General features: G+C 59.3%; 1 protein-coding gene across 1 annotated transcript; it reads left to right on the top strand.

Annotated features, from left to right (window-relative positions):
- The first annotated feature begins 5,161 nt into the window (after positions 1–5,161).
- LOC144578539 (mastin-like) lies at positions 5,162–7,865 on the top strand. Its single transcript, XM_078344119.1, has 6 exons — positions 5,162–5,284; positions 5,446–5,626; positions 5,774–6,141; positions 6,486–6,599; positions 7,349–7,521; positions 7,623–7,865. Exons 1-6 carry the CDS (start codon positions 5,224–5,226, stop codon positions 7,863–7,865), a joined length of 1,140 nt encoding a protein of 379 aa, XP_078200245.1. The 5' UTR covers positions 5,162–5,223.
- The last annotated feature ends 9,625 nt before the right edge of the window (positions 7,866–17,490 follow it).

Genomic DNA, 17,490 nt, shown 5'->3' with positions numbered 1-17,490 from the left:
TTTTTTTTTTTAAGAGATGGAGTCTAGCCCCTGTCTCCCAGCCCTGTCATCTCCCAGGCTGGAGTGCCCTGGTGTGATCATGGCTCGCCACAGCCTCAACCTCAGGTGTGTGAACCGGAGCAACTCCATTTTGGATAGGAGCCGGGTGAAACAACACTGCAGCCTACTGGCTGCATCTCCAGAGGGCGAGGGCATTCTGAGTCTCAGGACGAGACAGGTCCGCACAGGGCACGGCTCATAAGGACCTCACTGATAAAACAGTTTGCAGTGAAGGAGCCGCCAAAACCCACCAAAACCAAGATGGTGACGAGAGTGACCACTGGTCGTCCTCACTGCCACACTCCCGCCAGTGCCACGACAGGTTATAGATGCCATGGCGACGTCATCGGGAAGTGGCCCTGTACGGTCTGAAAGGGGAGGCATGAATAACCCACCCTCTGTTTAGCGTATCATCAAGAAATAACCACAAAAATGAGCAGCCAGCCACTATCAGGGCCGCTCTGTCTGCAGAGTTGCTGTTTTTTATTTTGAGATGGAGTCTTACTCTGTCACCCAGACTGGAGTGCAGTGGCGTGATCTCGGCTCACCGCAACCTCTGCTTCCTGGGCTCAACCAATTCTCCTGCCTCAGCCTTCTGAGTAGCTGGGACTACAGGCACCCACCACCGTGTCCGGCTAATTTTTGCATTTTTAGTAGAGATGGGGTTTCACCTTGTTGACCAGGATGGTCTCAAACCTCTGACCTTGTGATCCACCCGAACCTCTGACCTCGGCCTCCTGAAGTGCCGGGATTACGGCGTGAGCCGCTGCGCAGCCCCGTGAGTGCTCATTCCTTACTCCTTTCCTTTCCTAACAAGCTTGCGTTCAGTTTACTCTGTGGACTCACCCTGAATTCTCTCCCGTGAGAGATCCAAGAACCCTCTCTTGGGGTCTGGATTGGGACCCCTTTCCTGCAACAAAGCAGTGTCCTGCCTCAGCTTCCCAAAGAGCTAAGTTCACAGGTGCTTGCCACTATGTCTGGCTGATTTTTAGTTTTTTTTTTTTTTTTTTTAAGAGATAGGGTTTTTAGCCTGGCCAACATGGTGAAACCCCGTCTCTACTAAATATACAAAAAAGTGAGCCAGGCATGGTGGCAGGTGCCTGTAGTCCCAGCTACTCAGGAGGCTGAGGCAGGAGAATCGCTTGAACCCGGGAGATGGAGGCTGCAGTGAGCCGAGGTTACGCCACTGCACTCCAGCCTGGGCAGGAGTGAGACCCCATCTCGCGGGGGAAAAAAAAAGAGATGGGGTCTCACTGTGTCGCCCGGGGTTGGCATCAAACTCCTGATCTCAAGCGATCCTGTCATTTCAGCCTCCTGAAGTGCTGGGATTACAGGTGCGAGCCAGCATGTCTGGCCTCTGTGCAGGCAGTGACGCACACCTGTAATCCCAGCACTTTCAGAGGCCGAGGTCGGCAGCTGAGGTCAGGAGTTTGAGACCAGCCTGACCAACATATGGAGAAACCCTGTCTCTACTAAAAGTACAAAATCAGCCAGGCATGGTGGTGCACGCCTGTGATTGTAGCTACTTGGGAGGCTGAGGCAGGAGAATCACTTGAACCCGGGAGGCGGAGGTTGTGGTGAGCTGAGATCTCGCCACCGCACTCCAGCCTGGGCAACAGAGAGGCTCCATCTCAGAAAAAAAAAGAGAAAAGAAAATTAGCTGGGCATGGTGGTGTGTGCCTGTAGTCCCAGCTACACGAGAGGCTGAGGAGAGGATGGTTTGAGCCTGGGAGGTGGCATTTGAATGAGCTGAGATCATGCAGCTGGTGAGAGTAATAGCCTGGGAAAAGGAGAGTGCAGGGGGGAGAGGTGACGGGAGGAGAAAAGGGAAAGGAAGGCCAGGGGCCGTAGCTCAAGCCTGTAATTCCAGGATCACTTGAGGTCAGGAGTTTGAGACCCGTCTGACCAACATAAAGAAACCCTTTCTCTACTAAAAATACAAAATGAGCCAGGTGTGGTGGTGGGTGCCTGTAATCCCAGCTCCTCAGGAGGCTGGGGCAGGAGCATTGCTTGAACCCGGGAGGCGGAGGTTGCAGTGAGCTGAGATCGACACTGCACTCCAGCCTGAAGAGGGGGAAGAGGCTGGATTGGCTGTGGTTCTGCAGGCTGCAGGGGAAATGGTATCAGCATCTGCTTGGCTTCTGGGGAGGCCTCGGGAGCTTCCCACGGGGGGAGGGGGCGGGGGCGGGGAGGCCTCGGGAGCTTCCCACCGGGGGGTGGGGGGGCGGGGAGGCCTCGGGAGCTTCCCATGGTGGGGTGGGGGGGGCGCGGGCGGGGGCGGAAGGCCGAGGGGAAGTCAGGGTGTCCACAGGGAGGGAGGAGGCAAGAGAAAGGGACTGAGAGAGACCAGGAGCCAGACCAAGTGGGTTGAGTGGGGCTGACCTGGGTTTCCAGGGGAAGGAGATCTCAGGTGGGAAACACTCACTGCTGTGGCTGTGGGTCACAGGAGCGTGTCCTGCTGGCCACCTGTGATTGCTGGGCCCGTGGCAGAAGCAGCTGGTCAGGCACGGGCAGGGCAGGAGAGGGCTCCGGGACCCACACACCAGGAATGTCGGTGGTGACTGCCAGGTGACGGGCGGGCGGGTACTAACTGCTTCGCTAAAATAATAATTGGCTACAGCTGGGGCCAGGGCACGGCGCTCCCGATAGAGAGCAAACACCTGAACCCGGTCTCGGGGGCCGGTGAGCGGGCGGGTCGTGGAGAGCTCCTAAAGCCAGGACGGGCACAACTCCAGCAAACGAACCACATACGCCCCCCTCCCGAGTACCAGCAGGCCCCTGCACGTGCAGATAGCCCACACACGGGCATAATCACGGGAGAAGGGACGGGAGACCCCGGAACCAACCTATGAGACCCCAAGTCAGAGATCAAACTGTGGCCTGTAATCCCAGCACTTTGGGAGGCCTAGGCGGGCGGATCACGAGGTCAAGAGATCGAGACCATCCTGGACAACATGGTGAAACCCCGTCTCTACTAAAAATACACAATTAACCGCGTGTGGTGGTGCGAGCCTGTAACCCCAGCTGATTTGGAGGCCGAGGCAGGAAAATCGCTTGAACCCGGGAGGTGGAGGTTGCAGAGAGCGGAGATCTCAGCACTGCACTCCAGCCGGGCCACAGAGTGAGACTCCATCTAAACACACACACACACAACTTGTCTTTCAAGTTGCCTGCTTGGGCCCTTTCCAAGTGTAGTTGCTTTCATTTGGTTCCTGCTCTAAAGCTGCTGGTTTTTATTTATTTATTATTAGTATTTTTGAGACAGGTTCTCACTGTCACCCAGGCTGCGATCTCAGCTCACTGCAGCCTCCACTTCCAGGTTCAAACGATTCTCCCGCCTCAGCCTCCCGAGTAGCTGGGGTTACAGGTGCCCGCCCCCACACCCGGCTAATTTTTCTATTTTTAGCAGAGATGCGGTTTCACCATGTGGGCCAGGCTGGTCTCGAACTCCTGATCTCCAGCCATCCTCCTGCCTCGGCCTCCCACAGTGCTGGGATTACGGGAGTGAGCACCGCGCCCGGCCTCTAAAGCTTTATAATAAACGTTCACTCCTGCTCTAAAACTTGCCTCAGTCTCTCCTTCTGCCGTGTGCCCCTCCGTCGAGTGTTTTCTTCCGGGGAGGCCAGAACTGGGATTGCCACAGACCCACACGGATTGGCCGCTGCACGCAGGCCTGGGGATGCGCCCCCTGGCGAGCAGATGCCGAGCTGGACCAGGCTGCTGGCTGTGCTGGGGGGGGGCGGAGAGACAGCTGGGGAGAGGACTGGGGGGCTGCACCCCTGGCTGTTCTCTGGGGGCTGCTGCCCTTGGGCGGGTTGAGATGCCACGTGGGCCGGGGGCGGGGTGTAGCTGGGGTTGGGGAAGGTCTATGGTTCCTGCTGTCTCCTTGTCGGTGGGACCAAGAAGGGCGTGGGATGAGGCCGAGAGTGGCCAGGTGGGGTCTGCACTGCGGTCCCGCACTGACAGTCGCCTCCAGCAGCATCCAGATGTTCAGGGACACGGATGCTGGGGGGCTGGCGGCGGAGGGCTCCTGGGTCCTCACGACCCTCTTCCGTGGGGAGCACGACATACCGGGGCGCTTCAGGGTCTCAGAGACAGATTAAAGGGCATGTCGTTGAGTCCTCATTCCTCAGAGCTGCTGACAAGTCCAGGCTGGGCCATGTTTCTTTTTCTTTCTTTTCTCTCTCTCTCTCTCTTTTTTTTTTTTTTTTTTTTTTGAGACAGAGTCTCCCTCTTTCACCCAGGCTGGAGTGCAGTGGTGCAATCTCCACTCACTGCAACCTCTGCCTTCCGGGTTCAACCGATTCTCCTGCCTTAGCCTCCTGAGTGGCTGGGATTACAGGTGCCCACCACCACACCCGGCTAATTTTTGTATTTTTAGTAGACACGGAGTTTCACCAATTTGCCCAGGCTGGTCTCGAACTCCTGACCTTGTGATTCACTCACCTTGGCCTCCTGACGTGCTGGGATTCCAGGTGTGAGCCGCAGCGCCCAGCTGGGTTGTGAGTTCTGGCCTCCACCCCAGCGCCTCCAGGCAGCAGACGGTCCTAGAGAGAGGTCAGCGGACCGAGGCTGCTGGTGGTGCCCTGGGCTTGGGACTGGCACACTCTCCTGGAGCCGGTTCTGGCAACCCCCGGCCATCACGGGGCACTCTGGGTTATTTTGGGGAGGTGGACATTTTGGGCCAAGGAGGAGAACGGGCTCCAGGCACCGAGAAGTGAATCCTTCATTCCCCAGAACGCCGGGTGTCCCAGGCGAGGGTGAGGGAGGGGAGCCGGCTGGAGAAGAGGGGTGGCGTCCTGAAGAAGGCGCGCTCCTCCCTCCCCAGCTGGGGTGCTGCTGCTGCTTCCTTTCCCTGCGTTGACCATTTCTCAGAACCCCCCTCGGGGGTGGCTGTGGTTCACACACTGTTTCTGTGCCTGGGACCCGGTCCCGCCGGGTGGAGCTCTGCACCTGGCCCCATCTGCCCTCAGCACTCTGAGATCTGTTCCTGAGTGTGCCCAGAAGGGGCTGCCCCACCCGCCTACTTCCTCTGTCTGAGAGATAAATGGGCTCTGAGGCAGGCGGGGAGGAGGCGGAGAAACCTGGGTGTGAGGACGCAGCCCACTCCAAACCCCTTTCCATTCCCAGAACCCAGCTGGGGCTCAAGTCACCTCACCGCAGGCCCCGGCTTTCTCCCCACAGATGCTGTGGCTGCTGCTCCTGACCCTCCCCTGTCTGGGGGGCTCTGTGCCCAGGAACCCAGGCGAGTCCACCCCACCCAATGTCCCCGCTGCCCAGGACCCCGTCCCTGCCCCGCCCTGGGCTCAGAGTGCCGGCCCTGGGGGGCGAGAGGACCGTCCGGTGCCCCTGAGCTCAGGGAAGACCCTCGTCCGGCCCCCTCAAGGCCCTCCCTTGTCTCCCCAGAGCCTGGCACGGGGCATGAGCAGGTGGGCATCGTCGGGGGCTGTGACGTCTCGGCCAGGAGGTACCCCTGGCAGGTCAGCCTGAGGTTCTACAGCATGAAGAAGGGCATGTGGGAGCACATCTGCGGGGGCTCCCTCATCCATCCCGAGTGGGTGCTGACCGCTGCCCACTGCCTTGGGCCGTGAGTGGGGCCTGCCATCCCCTTGGCGGGTGGGAGTGGGGGTGGGGACAGGCAGGGGTCAGGTGTGCCAGGGGCCCCTCCCAGGATGCAGGGGAAGCACCCTGAGTGTCCGGCCTCACTCTGAGAGGCGCCTGCTCCTCTTCCCAGGGAGGAGCTGGAGGCCTGTGCGTTTAGGGTGCAGGTTGGGCAGCTGAGGCTCTATAAGGACGACCAGCGGACGAAGGTGGCCGAGATCCTCCGCCACCCCCAGTACAACGAGAGCCTGTCCGTCCAGGGTGGCGCGGACATCGCCCTGCTGAAGCTGGAGGCCCCTGTGCCGCTGTCCGAGCTCGTCCACCCCGTCTCGCTCCCGCCTGTCTCCCTGGACGTCCCCTCGGGGAAGACCTGCTGGGTGACCGGCTGGGGTGACATTGGACATGGAGGTCAGGAGCAGGGTCACCTGGGTGGGGATGTGGGGAGATGGCGTGGAGTGTCGGTGCCGAGACAGGTGACCACAGGCGAGGTCGCTCGGAGCAGCAGGGATTGATTCTCTCTCGGTTCTGGAGGTGAAACGTCCAAACTCCAGGCGTGGGCTGGGCTGGCTTCCTTCAGAGGCCCCGAGGGACAGCCCAGTCTAAGCCTTCCCAGCTTCGGGGGTCTCCGACTCCCTGGGCTTGTGGTCCTGTCCTCCAGGCTCCCTCCCTCCTCCTCCAAGGACACTGGGCAGTGTATTGAGGGTAACAGGACCCCATCTTAACTCCAGTCCATCTGCAAAGGCCCTACTTCCAAACAAGGTCACAGCGACAAGTTCTGGAGGTGGGACTTGGGGGTGCTCCTGGCACCTCCCGACGGCCTCTTTGTGAATCCGCTCCATCCTCAGCGGCTCGCTGGTGGCTGTTCCTCCGCAGCAAGAAACCCCGAGTGAAGGGAGGGTGGGAACTCGTCCTGGGCCCCGCAGCGCCCCAGCGCCCGGAGCCGCCGCCCTCATTCCATCGTATCTCGGTCCAGAGGGATTCCTGGTCCCATGCTTTTCCCTAATAGTTTCTTTCTTAAAATTTTGTATTTACAAAATTGCTTTTGAGTCAGGGTCTCCCTCTGTCGCCCAGGCTGGAGTACAGCGGTGTGATCATAGCTCACTACAGCCTCCGGCTCCGAGGCTCAAGTGGTCCTCCCACCTCAGCCTCCTGAGTAGCTGAACCACAAGCGTGAGCCACCACACAAACTCCTGGGCTCAAACGATCCTCCCGCCTCAGCCCTCCAAGTATCTGATAGCTGAGACTACCGTTGTGCGCCACCACGCCTGGCTAATTTTATTTTATTTTGTTTTAATTTTTGAGATGGAGTCTCTTTCTGTCGCCCAGACCTCAACTCATTGCAACCTCCACCTCCCGGGTTCAAGCCTCTGGAGGAGCCCGCCACCACACCCAGCTAATTTTTGTATTTTTAGTAGAGATGGAGTTTCACCATGTTGCCCAGGCTGGTCTTGAACTCCTGGGCTCAAGTGATCCTCCCACCTCAGCCTCCCAAAGTGCTGGGGTTACAGGCGTGAGCCCCCCCGTGCCCTCCCTCTAGTAGTTTCTAAGAGTGAGTCCTGCCGTTTTGTGGTCTGGTGTCGGGGACTATGGCCTCGGGGCCAGGGAGGGTCTAGCTCCAAGTGAATCATACGCCTTAGCTCCGGATAAGACGCGAAGCCGGAGCCTGTCCCTGCCAGGCCCCTGAGCCTCCCTGCGCCTCTCCCTGCAGAGCCACTGCCCCGGCCCCTCATCCTTCGGGAGGCGAAGGTGAAGGTCAGGAGCAACGTCGTCTGCAATCAGATCTATTGCCACCATTTTCCTTCCAACAACACGAAGCGGTTTGAGCAGGTTGTCAAGGACGGCATGCTGTGTGCCGGGGACGGGAACCACGGCCCATGCCCGGTGAGACTCCGGACGCACCTGTCTGTCCCCTCCTGGGGATGCCACCCCTGTGGCCGTGGGGCACATGGGGAGTCCTTGCTGAGTGCCATCTCTCCTCACAGGGCGACGCCGGGGGCCCCCTTGTGTGCAGGTGGAATTGCACCTGGGTCCAGGTGGGGGTGGTGAGCTGGGGCACCTTCTGTGGTCACGGTGACTTCCCGGGGGTGTACGCCCGCGTTACGAGCTATGTGTCCTGGATCCGCCGGCATGTCCCTCCCCTCCCCGGGGCTGCAGGGGGTCCTCGTGATGGAGGAGACCCCGCCTCCCGTATGGACACCCTCCGCCCCTCCCCAGTTCCAGCCTGACTGTCCTGGCACCCAGTCATCCTCTGCCTGGCACCCACGTTTCCACTGCCCTTTCCTGCCCCTCATCCACGTCCTGTCCTTCTCGAGGGAGAGCACTGGGCGGCTCTGCAGGGTGTCACCAGGCAGGCGGGTGTGTGAGGGAGCTGAGGCCCCTGCTCTCCCACCGCCACCTGCCTGGCCTGTGACCTGTGACTCTGATTAAACTGTGTGTAAAGCAGCCTCCGTGTGGCCGAGTGTGTCTGTCCACAGGGGTGGAGCGGCTTCCCTTGGGGTCTCTAAGCTCCAGTCCTTCCTCAGTGCAGCAGGGAGCTGGGTGTGGGTGGCGGCTGTTCCAGGGTGCTGTGGGTGCTCAGCCTGGCTGGCGCTTCCCTGCTGCCTCCCCCACCCCACTGGCAATAGTTGATCCTGGGCCAGGCCTTGGGTGTGGAGTTGGATAAGGGGGTGGCTTCCACGGCGGGAGGTAGGAGCCGTGTCCTCAGACTGAGTGGGTGCCATGCGCTGGCAGTGGAGACGTCTGTAGGGTGCCTGGGATGGGGGTCCCGGGGGTCCTGGGGCCAGCTGAGGGGCTTAACCAGTGGGAACTGCTTGGGCTGGATGGTGACACTGAGGCTGGCTCCCCCGGGGGTAGGGAAGTGACAGGGTCACAGGGATGTGCCCAGCAGGATGATGACCAGGCTCCAGTGTCAAGCATCTCCATTCTCACCTGCAGTGACACTTGGCCTGGAGGAGGGTCAGGGCCGCTGGGGTGGTGCGGGGCTTGGTTCAACCCCCACTCCCCTGGAACTTGGCTCGGGGCTCCCACCTCTACCATCTGTGATCCAGGGTGTGGGGTTCACTCTGGGAGCCCTTCCAAGCTCAGGTCCTGGGATTCAGAGGCCACCGTGGAGCTCTCTCTGTCCCCGGGGGCCTGATGCCTACGTTCCGTGGGGGAGGGCCCATACCCGAACCTCTGCCAGTCTGAATAAGAAAGGACAGACACCCCCGGAGCCCGACACAGCCTCTTGCAGGCAGTGGGCGTCCCAGGGCCAGGGTGGGTCAGTGTGGGTCAAGGCTGCTGGCCGGGCTGGGCCAGGCGTCCACCTGTGGCCCAGAGCCTCACCTGAGTGCCACCTTGTTCATTTTCCCGTTCACTCTCAGCCCCGGCTGAAAATATCCAACCATGGGGTGGTGCTGACTTCTCCTGGGAAGGGGCGATTCTTCCAAGGGGACCCCAACTCCCGCTGTGCTCTCCTGGGCTGGCACCCAGCTGTGCCACATGTGTGGATGCCCACAGAACTGATCAAAGGCCCTTCTGGTGCCTTTTGCTGGAAAGCCAGGGTCTGGGGGCGGCCCTGGACATGGGAAGTGGTGAGCCAGCCTGCTGGGGTGTCGGGGAGAGGACTGGGGGGCTGCACCCCCTCTCTGCTGTTCTGGGGCTGGTCTCTAACAGATCCCAAACTCCCCATCCTCACCCAGCCCTGCCGGCCAGGAGAGGGCGCCGGAGACCTGACCAGAAGAGGGAGACGGGCGCCTGCTGTGTCCGGAGTGGGGCACCGGGTTCCCTCCGGTATCTCAGGTGGCATCGGCCCCTCAGCGTCTTCCCTGGGGGCTCCTCGGGTGGGCAGTGATGCAACGTGGGGCGGGGCTGCGGCTGAGGTTGGGTAATGCCCGCGGTTCCCGCTGTCGCCAGCTCTGCATCCAGCAGGGCTGAGAAGGGCGTGGGGTGAGATCCCTGGCCACCGAGTGGGGCCCCCCCGGGGGGCTCAGCACAGGTCTGGGGGTCTCTCATGTTAAGGCCTCTGGGGATTTTGGTGCTAGGGGCCCGTGAATATCTACGCATTCACGGTGGCTTGGAAGAGCACAACCGTCACACAGCTCTGTGTTCTCCGTGTCACAGAAAACTGCCCCGGCCATTTCCAGCTTAGGGTTTTTTTTTTGTTTTGTTTTTGTTTTTTGTTTTTTGAGATGGAGTCTCGCTCTGTCTCCCAGGCTGGAGTGCAGTGGCGTGAACTCAGCTCACCGCAACCTCCGCCTCCCGGGTTCAAGGGATTCTCCTGCCTCAGCCTCCCGAGTAGCTGGGGCTACAGGCCCCCGCCACCAGGCCCAGCCAATTTTGTATTTTTAGTAGTATTTTCACCATATTGGTCAGGCTGGTCTCGAACTACCAACCTCAGTACATCTGCCCGCTTCAGCCTCCCAAAGTGCTGGGATTACAGGCGGGAGCCATCACGCCCGGCCCTCCGTCTTGGTGTTTTTAGGGGTTCTCACACCACACAGGTCACTTTGAACAAATCCTCCGCAGGGTAAGACACTTCAGAACATCCACCAAGTCCGCAGTCCCCTCCAGCGGCTCTGACATGCCTGTGGTCTGCACACACGTGGTCTGACGAAGCCAATGGCCTGTGTTTCACTTCCACCCGTAGAGGGGATGAGGCCCTCCCAGAAGCCAGGTTTCCTCCACCTTTATTTATTTATTTATTTTATTTTTTTTTTGAGACGGAGTTTCGCTCTTGTTACCCAGGCTGGAGGGCAATGGCGCGATCTCGGCTCACCGCAGCCTCCGCCTCCTGGGTTCAGGCAATTCTCCTGCCTCAGCCTCCCGAGTAGCTGGGATTACAGGCACGCGCCACCACGCCCAGCTAATTTTTTGTATTTTCAGTAGAGATGGGGTTTCACCATGTTGACCAGGATGGTCTCAATCTCTCGACCTGGTGATCCGCCCGCCTCGGCCTCCCAAAGTGCTGGGATTACAGGCTTGAGCCACCACGCCCGGCCTGGATTTGTTTTTTATATCAATCATGAATATTTGTGTTTTTTTGAGACAGAGTCGGCCTCTGTCGCCCAGGCTGGAGTGCAGTGGCGTGATCTCAGCTCACTGCAAACTCTGGCTCCCGGGTTCAAGGGATTCTCCTGCCTCAGCCTTCCAAGTAGCTGGGATTGTAGGAGTGCGCCACCACGCCTGGCTAATTGTTGTATTTTCATTGCAGACAGCGTTGTGCCATGTTGGCCAGGCTGCTTTCAAACTCCTGACCTCGTGATCCACCCACCTCAGCCTCCCAAAGTGCTGGGATTACAGGCAGGAGCCACCATGCCTGGCCAAATATTTGTATTATTTTACTGAGCCAGAGTCTCACTCTGTCACTAAGGCTGGAGTGCAGTGGTACAATCTTGGCTCACTGCAACCTCTGCCTCCCGGGTTCAAGCCATTCTCCTGCCTCAGCCTCCCAAATAGCTGGGACTACAGGCACTCACCACCACGTCCAGCTAATTTTTGTATTTTTAGTAGAGATGAGGTTTCTCCATGTTGGCCAGGCTGTTCTCGAACTCCTGACCTCAGGTGATACACATGCCTCAGCCTCCCAAAGTGTTGCGATTACAGGCGTGAGCCACCGCCCCTGGCTATATTTGTCGTTTTTAATTTCCTCTTTTTCAGAAGTTTATTTTTTGGCTAATATTTGTATATTTTAACTGACAAGTTCACTCCTTCATATTTATTAGAATCATCGATACACTCAGACTGGTTCCTGTTATCTTTTTATTTTATAAAGCTCGGTTATTTTCTAGGTTTCCTCTTTCGTCACCTTTCTGAAACAGATGGCTACGTGCACATTCAGTAAGATAAGGAGTTTATCGGCCTCTGGCACCCCCGGCCCCTCTTCCTCCCCAAATCCCTCACGTGATACCATCTAGGCTGTTACTTCTGGGTTACGTGGATACAGTTTCTCTTTTTCTTTGGTGTAATCTATTTTAAAGGACAACAGTAAACTCCATCATGCTGTGTGATCTCCTTTCTGAATGTATCTCTTGCTACATTTTCTGTAATTGTCTTTCCTTTTATTTAAGAGTTTTATGGAAATGTTTTAAAGGATATGAAAAGTTTGAGGTGCCCTGTGCCTGAAAACGCATTTATATTGCCCTCAGCCTCGGGTGCAAGTTTCCTTGGATAGCATGATCTAGAGTCCAAGTTACTTATTTATTATTAACTTTTTTTGAGGCGGAGTCTCACTCTGTCACCCAGGCTGGAGCGCAGTGGCGCGATCTCAGCTCACTGCAACCTCCGCCTCCTGGGTTCAAGTGATTCTCCTGCCTCAGTCTCCCGAGTAGCTACAGGTGCGCACCACCACCCCCAGCTAATTTTTGTATTTTTAGTAGAGACGGGGTTTCGCCATGTTGGCCAGGCTGGTCCCCGTAGTCTGAATGGCGTTTATGCAGAAGGATGCAAGTTCCGGGTCATTTCAGGCCGTGAGTAAGGTCAGCGTGCACGGGGCATGGGAAGAGGGTCCCGAAGTCCCCACGGGGGATCCTGGACTTGGTCCTGTTAGTCAGGGGCTCTCACCCTGACGGAGGCATCAGAAATCCCGAGGAGCAGACAGACTCGTTCGTCGAAGAAGCTACCATGCGGCGTCTGGAGTCTGGTCGCCCCCTTGGTCGCGTGGACAGGCAGTGTCTGGAGTCTGGTCGCCCCCTTGGTCGCGTGGACAGGCAGCGTCTGGAGTCTGGTCGCCCCCTTGGTCGCGTGGACAGGCAGTGTCTGGAGTCTGGTCGCCCCCTTGGTCACGTGGACAGGCAGTGTCTGGAGTCTGGTCGCCCCCTTGGTCGCGTGGACAGGCAGTGTCTGGAGTCTGGTCGCCCCCTTGGTTGCGTGGACAGGCAGTGTCTGGAGTCTGGTCGCCCCCTTGGTCACGTGGACAGGCAGTGTCTGGAGTCTGGTCGCCCCCTTGGTCTCCGTGGACGGGCTATTCAAACATCCGCATAGAGCCGTTCTTTGCTTCTCAGCTTAACAAAAACTAAAAACACGGCGTTGGGGAGACCCGGGGAGATGGGTGCTCTCGGGCCGAGGGCAGGGTGCAAGGGCTCCAGCCTCCCTGCAGGGCAAGCCAGCGGCGGCCCATGTAACCCAGGATGGGCTTGCACCCTGCGTGAGCTGCGGGAAAACAGGCCCCAAAGGACTCTGTTTAAATGATAGCACTGTTGGCCGGGCGCGGTGGCTCACGCCTGTCATCCCAGCAGTGTGGGAGGCCAACGTGCATGGATCACCTGAGGTTGGGAGTTTGAGACCAGCCTGGTCAACAAGGTGAAACCCCGTCTCTACTAAAAATACAAAATTAGCTGTGCGTGGTGGTGCGCACCTGTAATCCCAGCTACTTGGGAGGCTGAGGAAGGAGAATCACTTGAACCCGGGAGGCAGAGGCTGAAGTGAGCCGAGATTGGGCCACTGTGCTCCAGCCTGCGTGACAGAGCAAGTCTTTGTCTTAAAAAAAAAAAAGATAGTCCTGTTTATGTCCATGGTGGCAAGAACCTGGAAGGAAACTGGAGACTCTTTAATGGAAATGAACAAATCGATTGTGTAATGAGGATGAGGATCCACAGGGTGACGCGTAAAACAGACGCGCAAACCAGCCGCATTGCTGTCAGGGTAGCTGGAGGCAGACACGCCGACACCAGTGACAAGTGGAATGTCGTGATGGTGGAATGCCCGTCCAGATCCCCTCAGAGGCACGGAAGTTGCCCTCCATCCCTGCACGCGGGTGGACAATGGGGGGATGGCATCCCTTCCCCAGAGGGCGGTGGTCAGCACCGTGGAAGGCTGAGGCAGACAGATCATGAGGTCAGGAGTTCAAGACCAGCCTAGCCAATATGGTGAAACCCTGTCTGTACTAAAGATTAGCCAGGCTGGCCGGGCATGGTGGCTCACGCCTGTAATCCCAGCACTTTGGGAGGCCGAGGCAGGTGGATCACGAGGTCAAGAGATTGAGACCGTCCTGGTCAACAAGGTGAAACCCTGTCTCTACTAAAAATACAAAGAATTAGCTGGGCATGGTGGCGCGTGCCTGTAATCCCAGCTACTCAGGAGAATGAGGCAGGAGAATTGCCTGAACCCAGGAGGCGGAGGTTGCGGTGAGCTGAGATCGCGCCATTGCACTCCAGCCTGGGTAACAAGAGCGAAACTCCGCCTCAAAAAAAAAAAAAAAAAAAAAGAAGATTAGCCAGGCGTGGAGGCATGCACCTGTAATTCCAGCTACTTGGGAGGCTGAGGCAGAAGAATCGCTTGAACCTGGGAGGCAGAGGTTGCAGTGAGCCGAGATCGTGCCACTGCACTCCAGCCTGGGCAACAGAGTGAGACCCCGTCTCAAAAGAAAAAAAAAAAAGAAATGGAAGAGGGGATCAGGGCTGCCGGACGGCGCATCGGAGGAACCTGGAGACCCCGCAGACAGGGGCCATCTGTCTTCCCCTTGACCGTTCTCTAAGTGACCCAGCTCCATGCTCAAACCTGGTTCTGCCGACCAGCGGCAGGCACCGGAGGCCTAGCAGGGACGGGGAGAACGGGTACTGCTGTTTGTCGAAGAGACTCCCCAGCCGGTTCTCGTCCTCTGTGGGCCAGGGGCATCTGCCCCTGCGGGTGGGGCTCCTGGGCTGAGCTGTGGGGCCACTGGGGCTTGGGCCGGGGCCCTGGGACGAGAGATAGGGATGGGGTGGCAACTGCCGTTGCTATCCTCTGACCTCTTCCTGCAACGCTGTGGGCAGAGGCCAGTGCTGGTGTGGCTGAGGCCAGGAAGAGCGAGGCTCCAGGAGGAAGCCACCCTGAGGACCCTGGCACTGGGGACCCCGGGGTTCCTGAAGGCTCCCCTGGCTGGTGAACAAGGAATGCCGGGGCACCTCACAGGAAATAAAGCCAGCCTGTAATCCCAGCACCTGGGGAGGCTGAGGCGGGCGGATCACCAGATTAGGAGTTCGAGACCAGCCTGACTAACATGGAGAAACCCTGTCTCTACCAAAAATACAAAAATTAGCTGGGCGTGGTGGCACGTGCCTGTGATCCCAGCTACTCAGGAGGCTCACTTGAACCCGGGAGGCGGAGGGTGCGGGGAGCCGAGATGGCACCATTGCACTCCAGCCTGGGCGACAGAGTGAGACTCCATCTCAAAACACCAAAAAAAAAAGGAAGCACACAACTTAGGGCCCCAGCTACAGGGAGGCTGAAGCAGGAGAATCGCTTGAACCCAGTGAGCTGAGATTGCGCCCCTGAACTCCAGCCTGGGTGACAGAGTGAGACTCCATCTCAAAAAAAAAAAAAAGTAGGAATGGGGGGTACACTCCAGGCCACAACAGGGGTCTCCTCCTCAACCAACCCACAGGCCTGGACCCTCCCTAAGGGGTTGGAGACACCTGCTCCCTCCCCTCCAGGGTCGGGCAGAGTCTTCTCCAAACGCACCCGCCTCCTCCAACACTCGGAGAACGTTCTCAAACCCTCTGACTCCCGGGGAGCGGGACCCGAGCTGTCTTCAGCAGCTCCACACCGGCTGCCGGGGTCACAGTGGCGGCTGGGAAGGGAAGACGCGGAGAAACGTGCACAGTTGTCTGCTGATTCTTTCACAGCCTGGAAACCACAGCCCCTCGGCGACCCGCCCGCCCCACAGACATCCACGGTCATATCCCGGCCTCAGAGGCTCTCGGCCAGAGTCTCGGGGTGCAGGGTGGCTGAGAAAGGCATGGAGTTGGGGCACAGACGCTTGTCCTCACTTGAGACCAGTGTCCCCGTCCCTCTCGGGTTTACAGAGTCCACCCTGGGTGCCACGGCCGGGGAGGAGCCTCTGTAGCCCCAGGCAGTGCCCTTCCCACCTCCCCCGACGTGGGTGCCCGTCTGTGACCCAGATCACCCAAGGGGGAGTATCCCGCTGTGCCTGGAGCCAGGGGATCTGAGAAGTAGGGAAGGGGGTTTCACTGGTTGGGCTGGAGGGTCCGCCAGCTGCGGTGGGGGCAGCTGTGATGGGGACCCCACCCTGGGTCTGGACACGTGGTCCCACCAAACGATAGCTTGGTGCCCCACTTTTCCTCTTCCCTCACCTTGGAGATTTACTGGAGGGGACGGCCATGTCTCTGGGACCCCTGTAGTGCCCTGACCCTTCCTTCTGTCCACCTGCTTGGAGGACTCTGCCATGCGCATCAGAGCCGGGTGGAGTGCTGAGATCCAGGCCACGTTCCTGGGCCGCCCCCCGCAAGCAGCACCTTAAGGTGGACAGTGTGGTCCTTTCCGGCTGTTCTAGATAACAGCAAGTTCCTGGAAGGCCGGGCCCCCCAGTCCCGGGGCTTCGGACAGCCCTCTCCTCTAGCCTGGGTCCTGGGACTCCTGGAACCTGTTCTGATTAGTGACTGTGTGTCCTTTGGAACCGTGCTTGAGCCTTTTTCTGGTGATTTGGGGTGTCCAGATCCTTGGGGTGCTTGGCGCCCAGAGCAGAGCTGCTGAAGGTGGGGAGGCTCAGGGAGACGTTTCCCTCCAGCCCAGCCACCAGCACCACCCTGAACGTGCCTTTTCATCTCACCAGCAGCCTCGTCCCCATGTCCGTCACTGACAGGACAAGCTCCCGGAGGGCGGCACCAGCCTGGGTCCTTCTCCCGTGGAGGAACGTGGGGTCCCTGCTTCCTCCGGCTGGCCATCAGGCCCCTCACTCTCAGTCAAGGGAGGAGATCGTTTTGGTTACACCTTGAATCCCCGAAGTGGAGCTGCCGGCCTCTGCCCACTTCCTGTGACGGAAGAATAAAGGGGGCCCTGAGCGAGGTGGCCACAGGCGGGGTGCACGTGGAGGCTGGTACCGCAGGCAGCTGCTCCCGTCAGAGCTGAATCCCTGAGCTCAGCCTCCATTCCCAGAAGCTGGTATTTGGGGTCCCCCTTCCTGATGCAGACCTCCCCACAGATGCTGTGGCTGCTGCTCCTGACCCTCCCCTGTCTGGGGGGCTCTGTGCCCAGGAGCCCAGGCGAGTCCACCCCACCCAATGCCTCCGCTGCCCAGGACCCCGTCCCTGCCCTGCCCCGGGCTCAGAGCACCGGCCCTGGGGGGCGAGAGGACCGTTTGGTGCCCCTGAGCTCAGGGAAGACCCTCGTCCGGCCCCCTCAAGGCCCTCCCTTGCCTCCCCAGAGCCTGGCACGGGGCGTGAGCAGGTGGGCATCGTCGGGGGCTGTGATGTCTCGGCCAGGAGGTACCCCTGGCAGGTCAGCCTGAGGTTCTACAGCATGAAGAAGGGCATGTGGGAGCACATCTGCGGGGGCTCCCTCATCCACCCCGAGTGGGTGCTGACCGCTGCCCACTGCCTTGAGCCGTGAGTGGGGCCTGCCGTCTCCTTGGCGGGTGGGAGTGGGGGTGGGGACAGGCAGGGGTCCGGTGTGCCGGGGGCCCCTCCCAGGATGCAGGGGAAGCACCCTGAGCGTCCGGCCTCACTCTGAGAGGCGCCTGCTCCTCTCCCCAGGGAGGAGCTGGAGGCCTGTGCGTTTAGGGTGCAGGTTGGGCAGCTGAGGCTCTATGAGGACGACCAGCGGACGAAGGTGGCCGAGATCCTCCGCCACCCCCAGTACAACGAGAGCCTGTCCGTCCAGGGTGGCGCGGACATCGCCCTGCTGAGGCTGGAGGCCCCTGTGCCGCTGTCCGAGCTCGTCCACCCCGTCTCGCTCCCGCCTGTCTCCCTGGACGTCCCCTCGGGGAAGACCTGCTGGGTGACCGGCTGGGGTGACATTAGGGACAACCGTGCGTATTGGGAAGGCTTGCCGGGGAGGGATGAGGGGGCTGGGTCTTGTGGAAATCCCCTCACTCTGTCCTCTGGGACCCCCTTTGCGAGCGAGTGAAGATGGCGCCCGGGTTTTGGACAGGATGCT

This window comes from Callithrix jacchus, chromosome 12, assembly GCF_049354715.1.
Source record: "Callithrix jacchus isolate 240 chromosome 12, calJac240_pri, whole genome shotgun sequence".
NCBI classification, from domain to species: Eukaryota; Metazoa; Chordata; class Mammalia; order Primates; family Cebidae; genus Callithrix; species Callithrix jacchus.
Note: the sequence above shows the minus strand (reverse complement) of the source record. Positions and strands in the feature narration are given on the sequence as shown.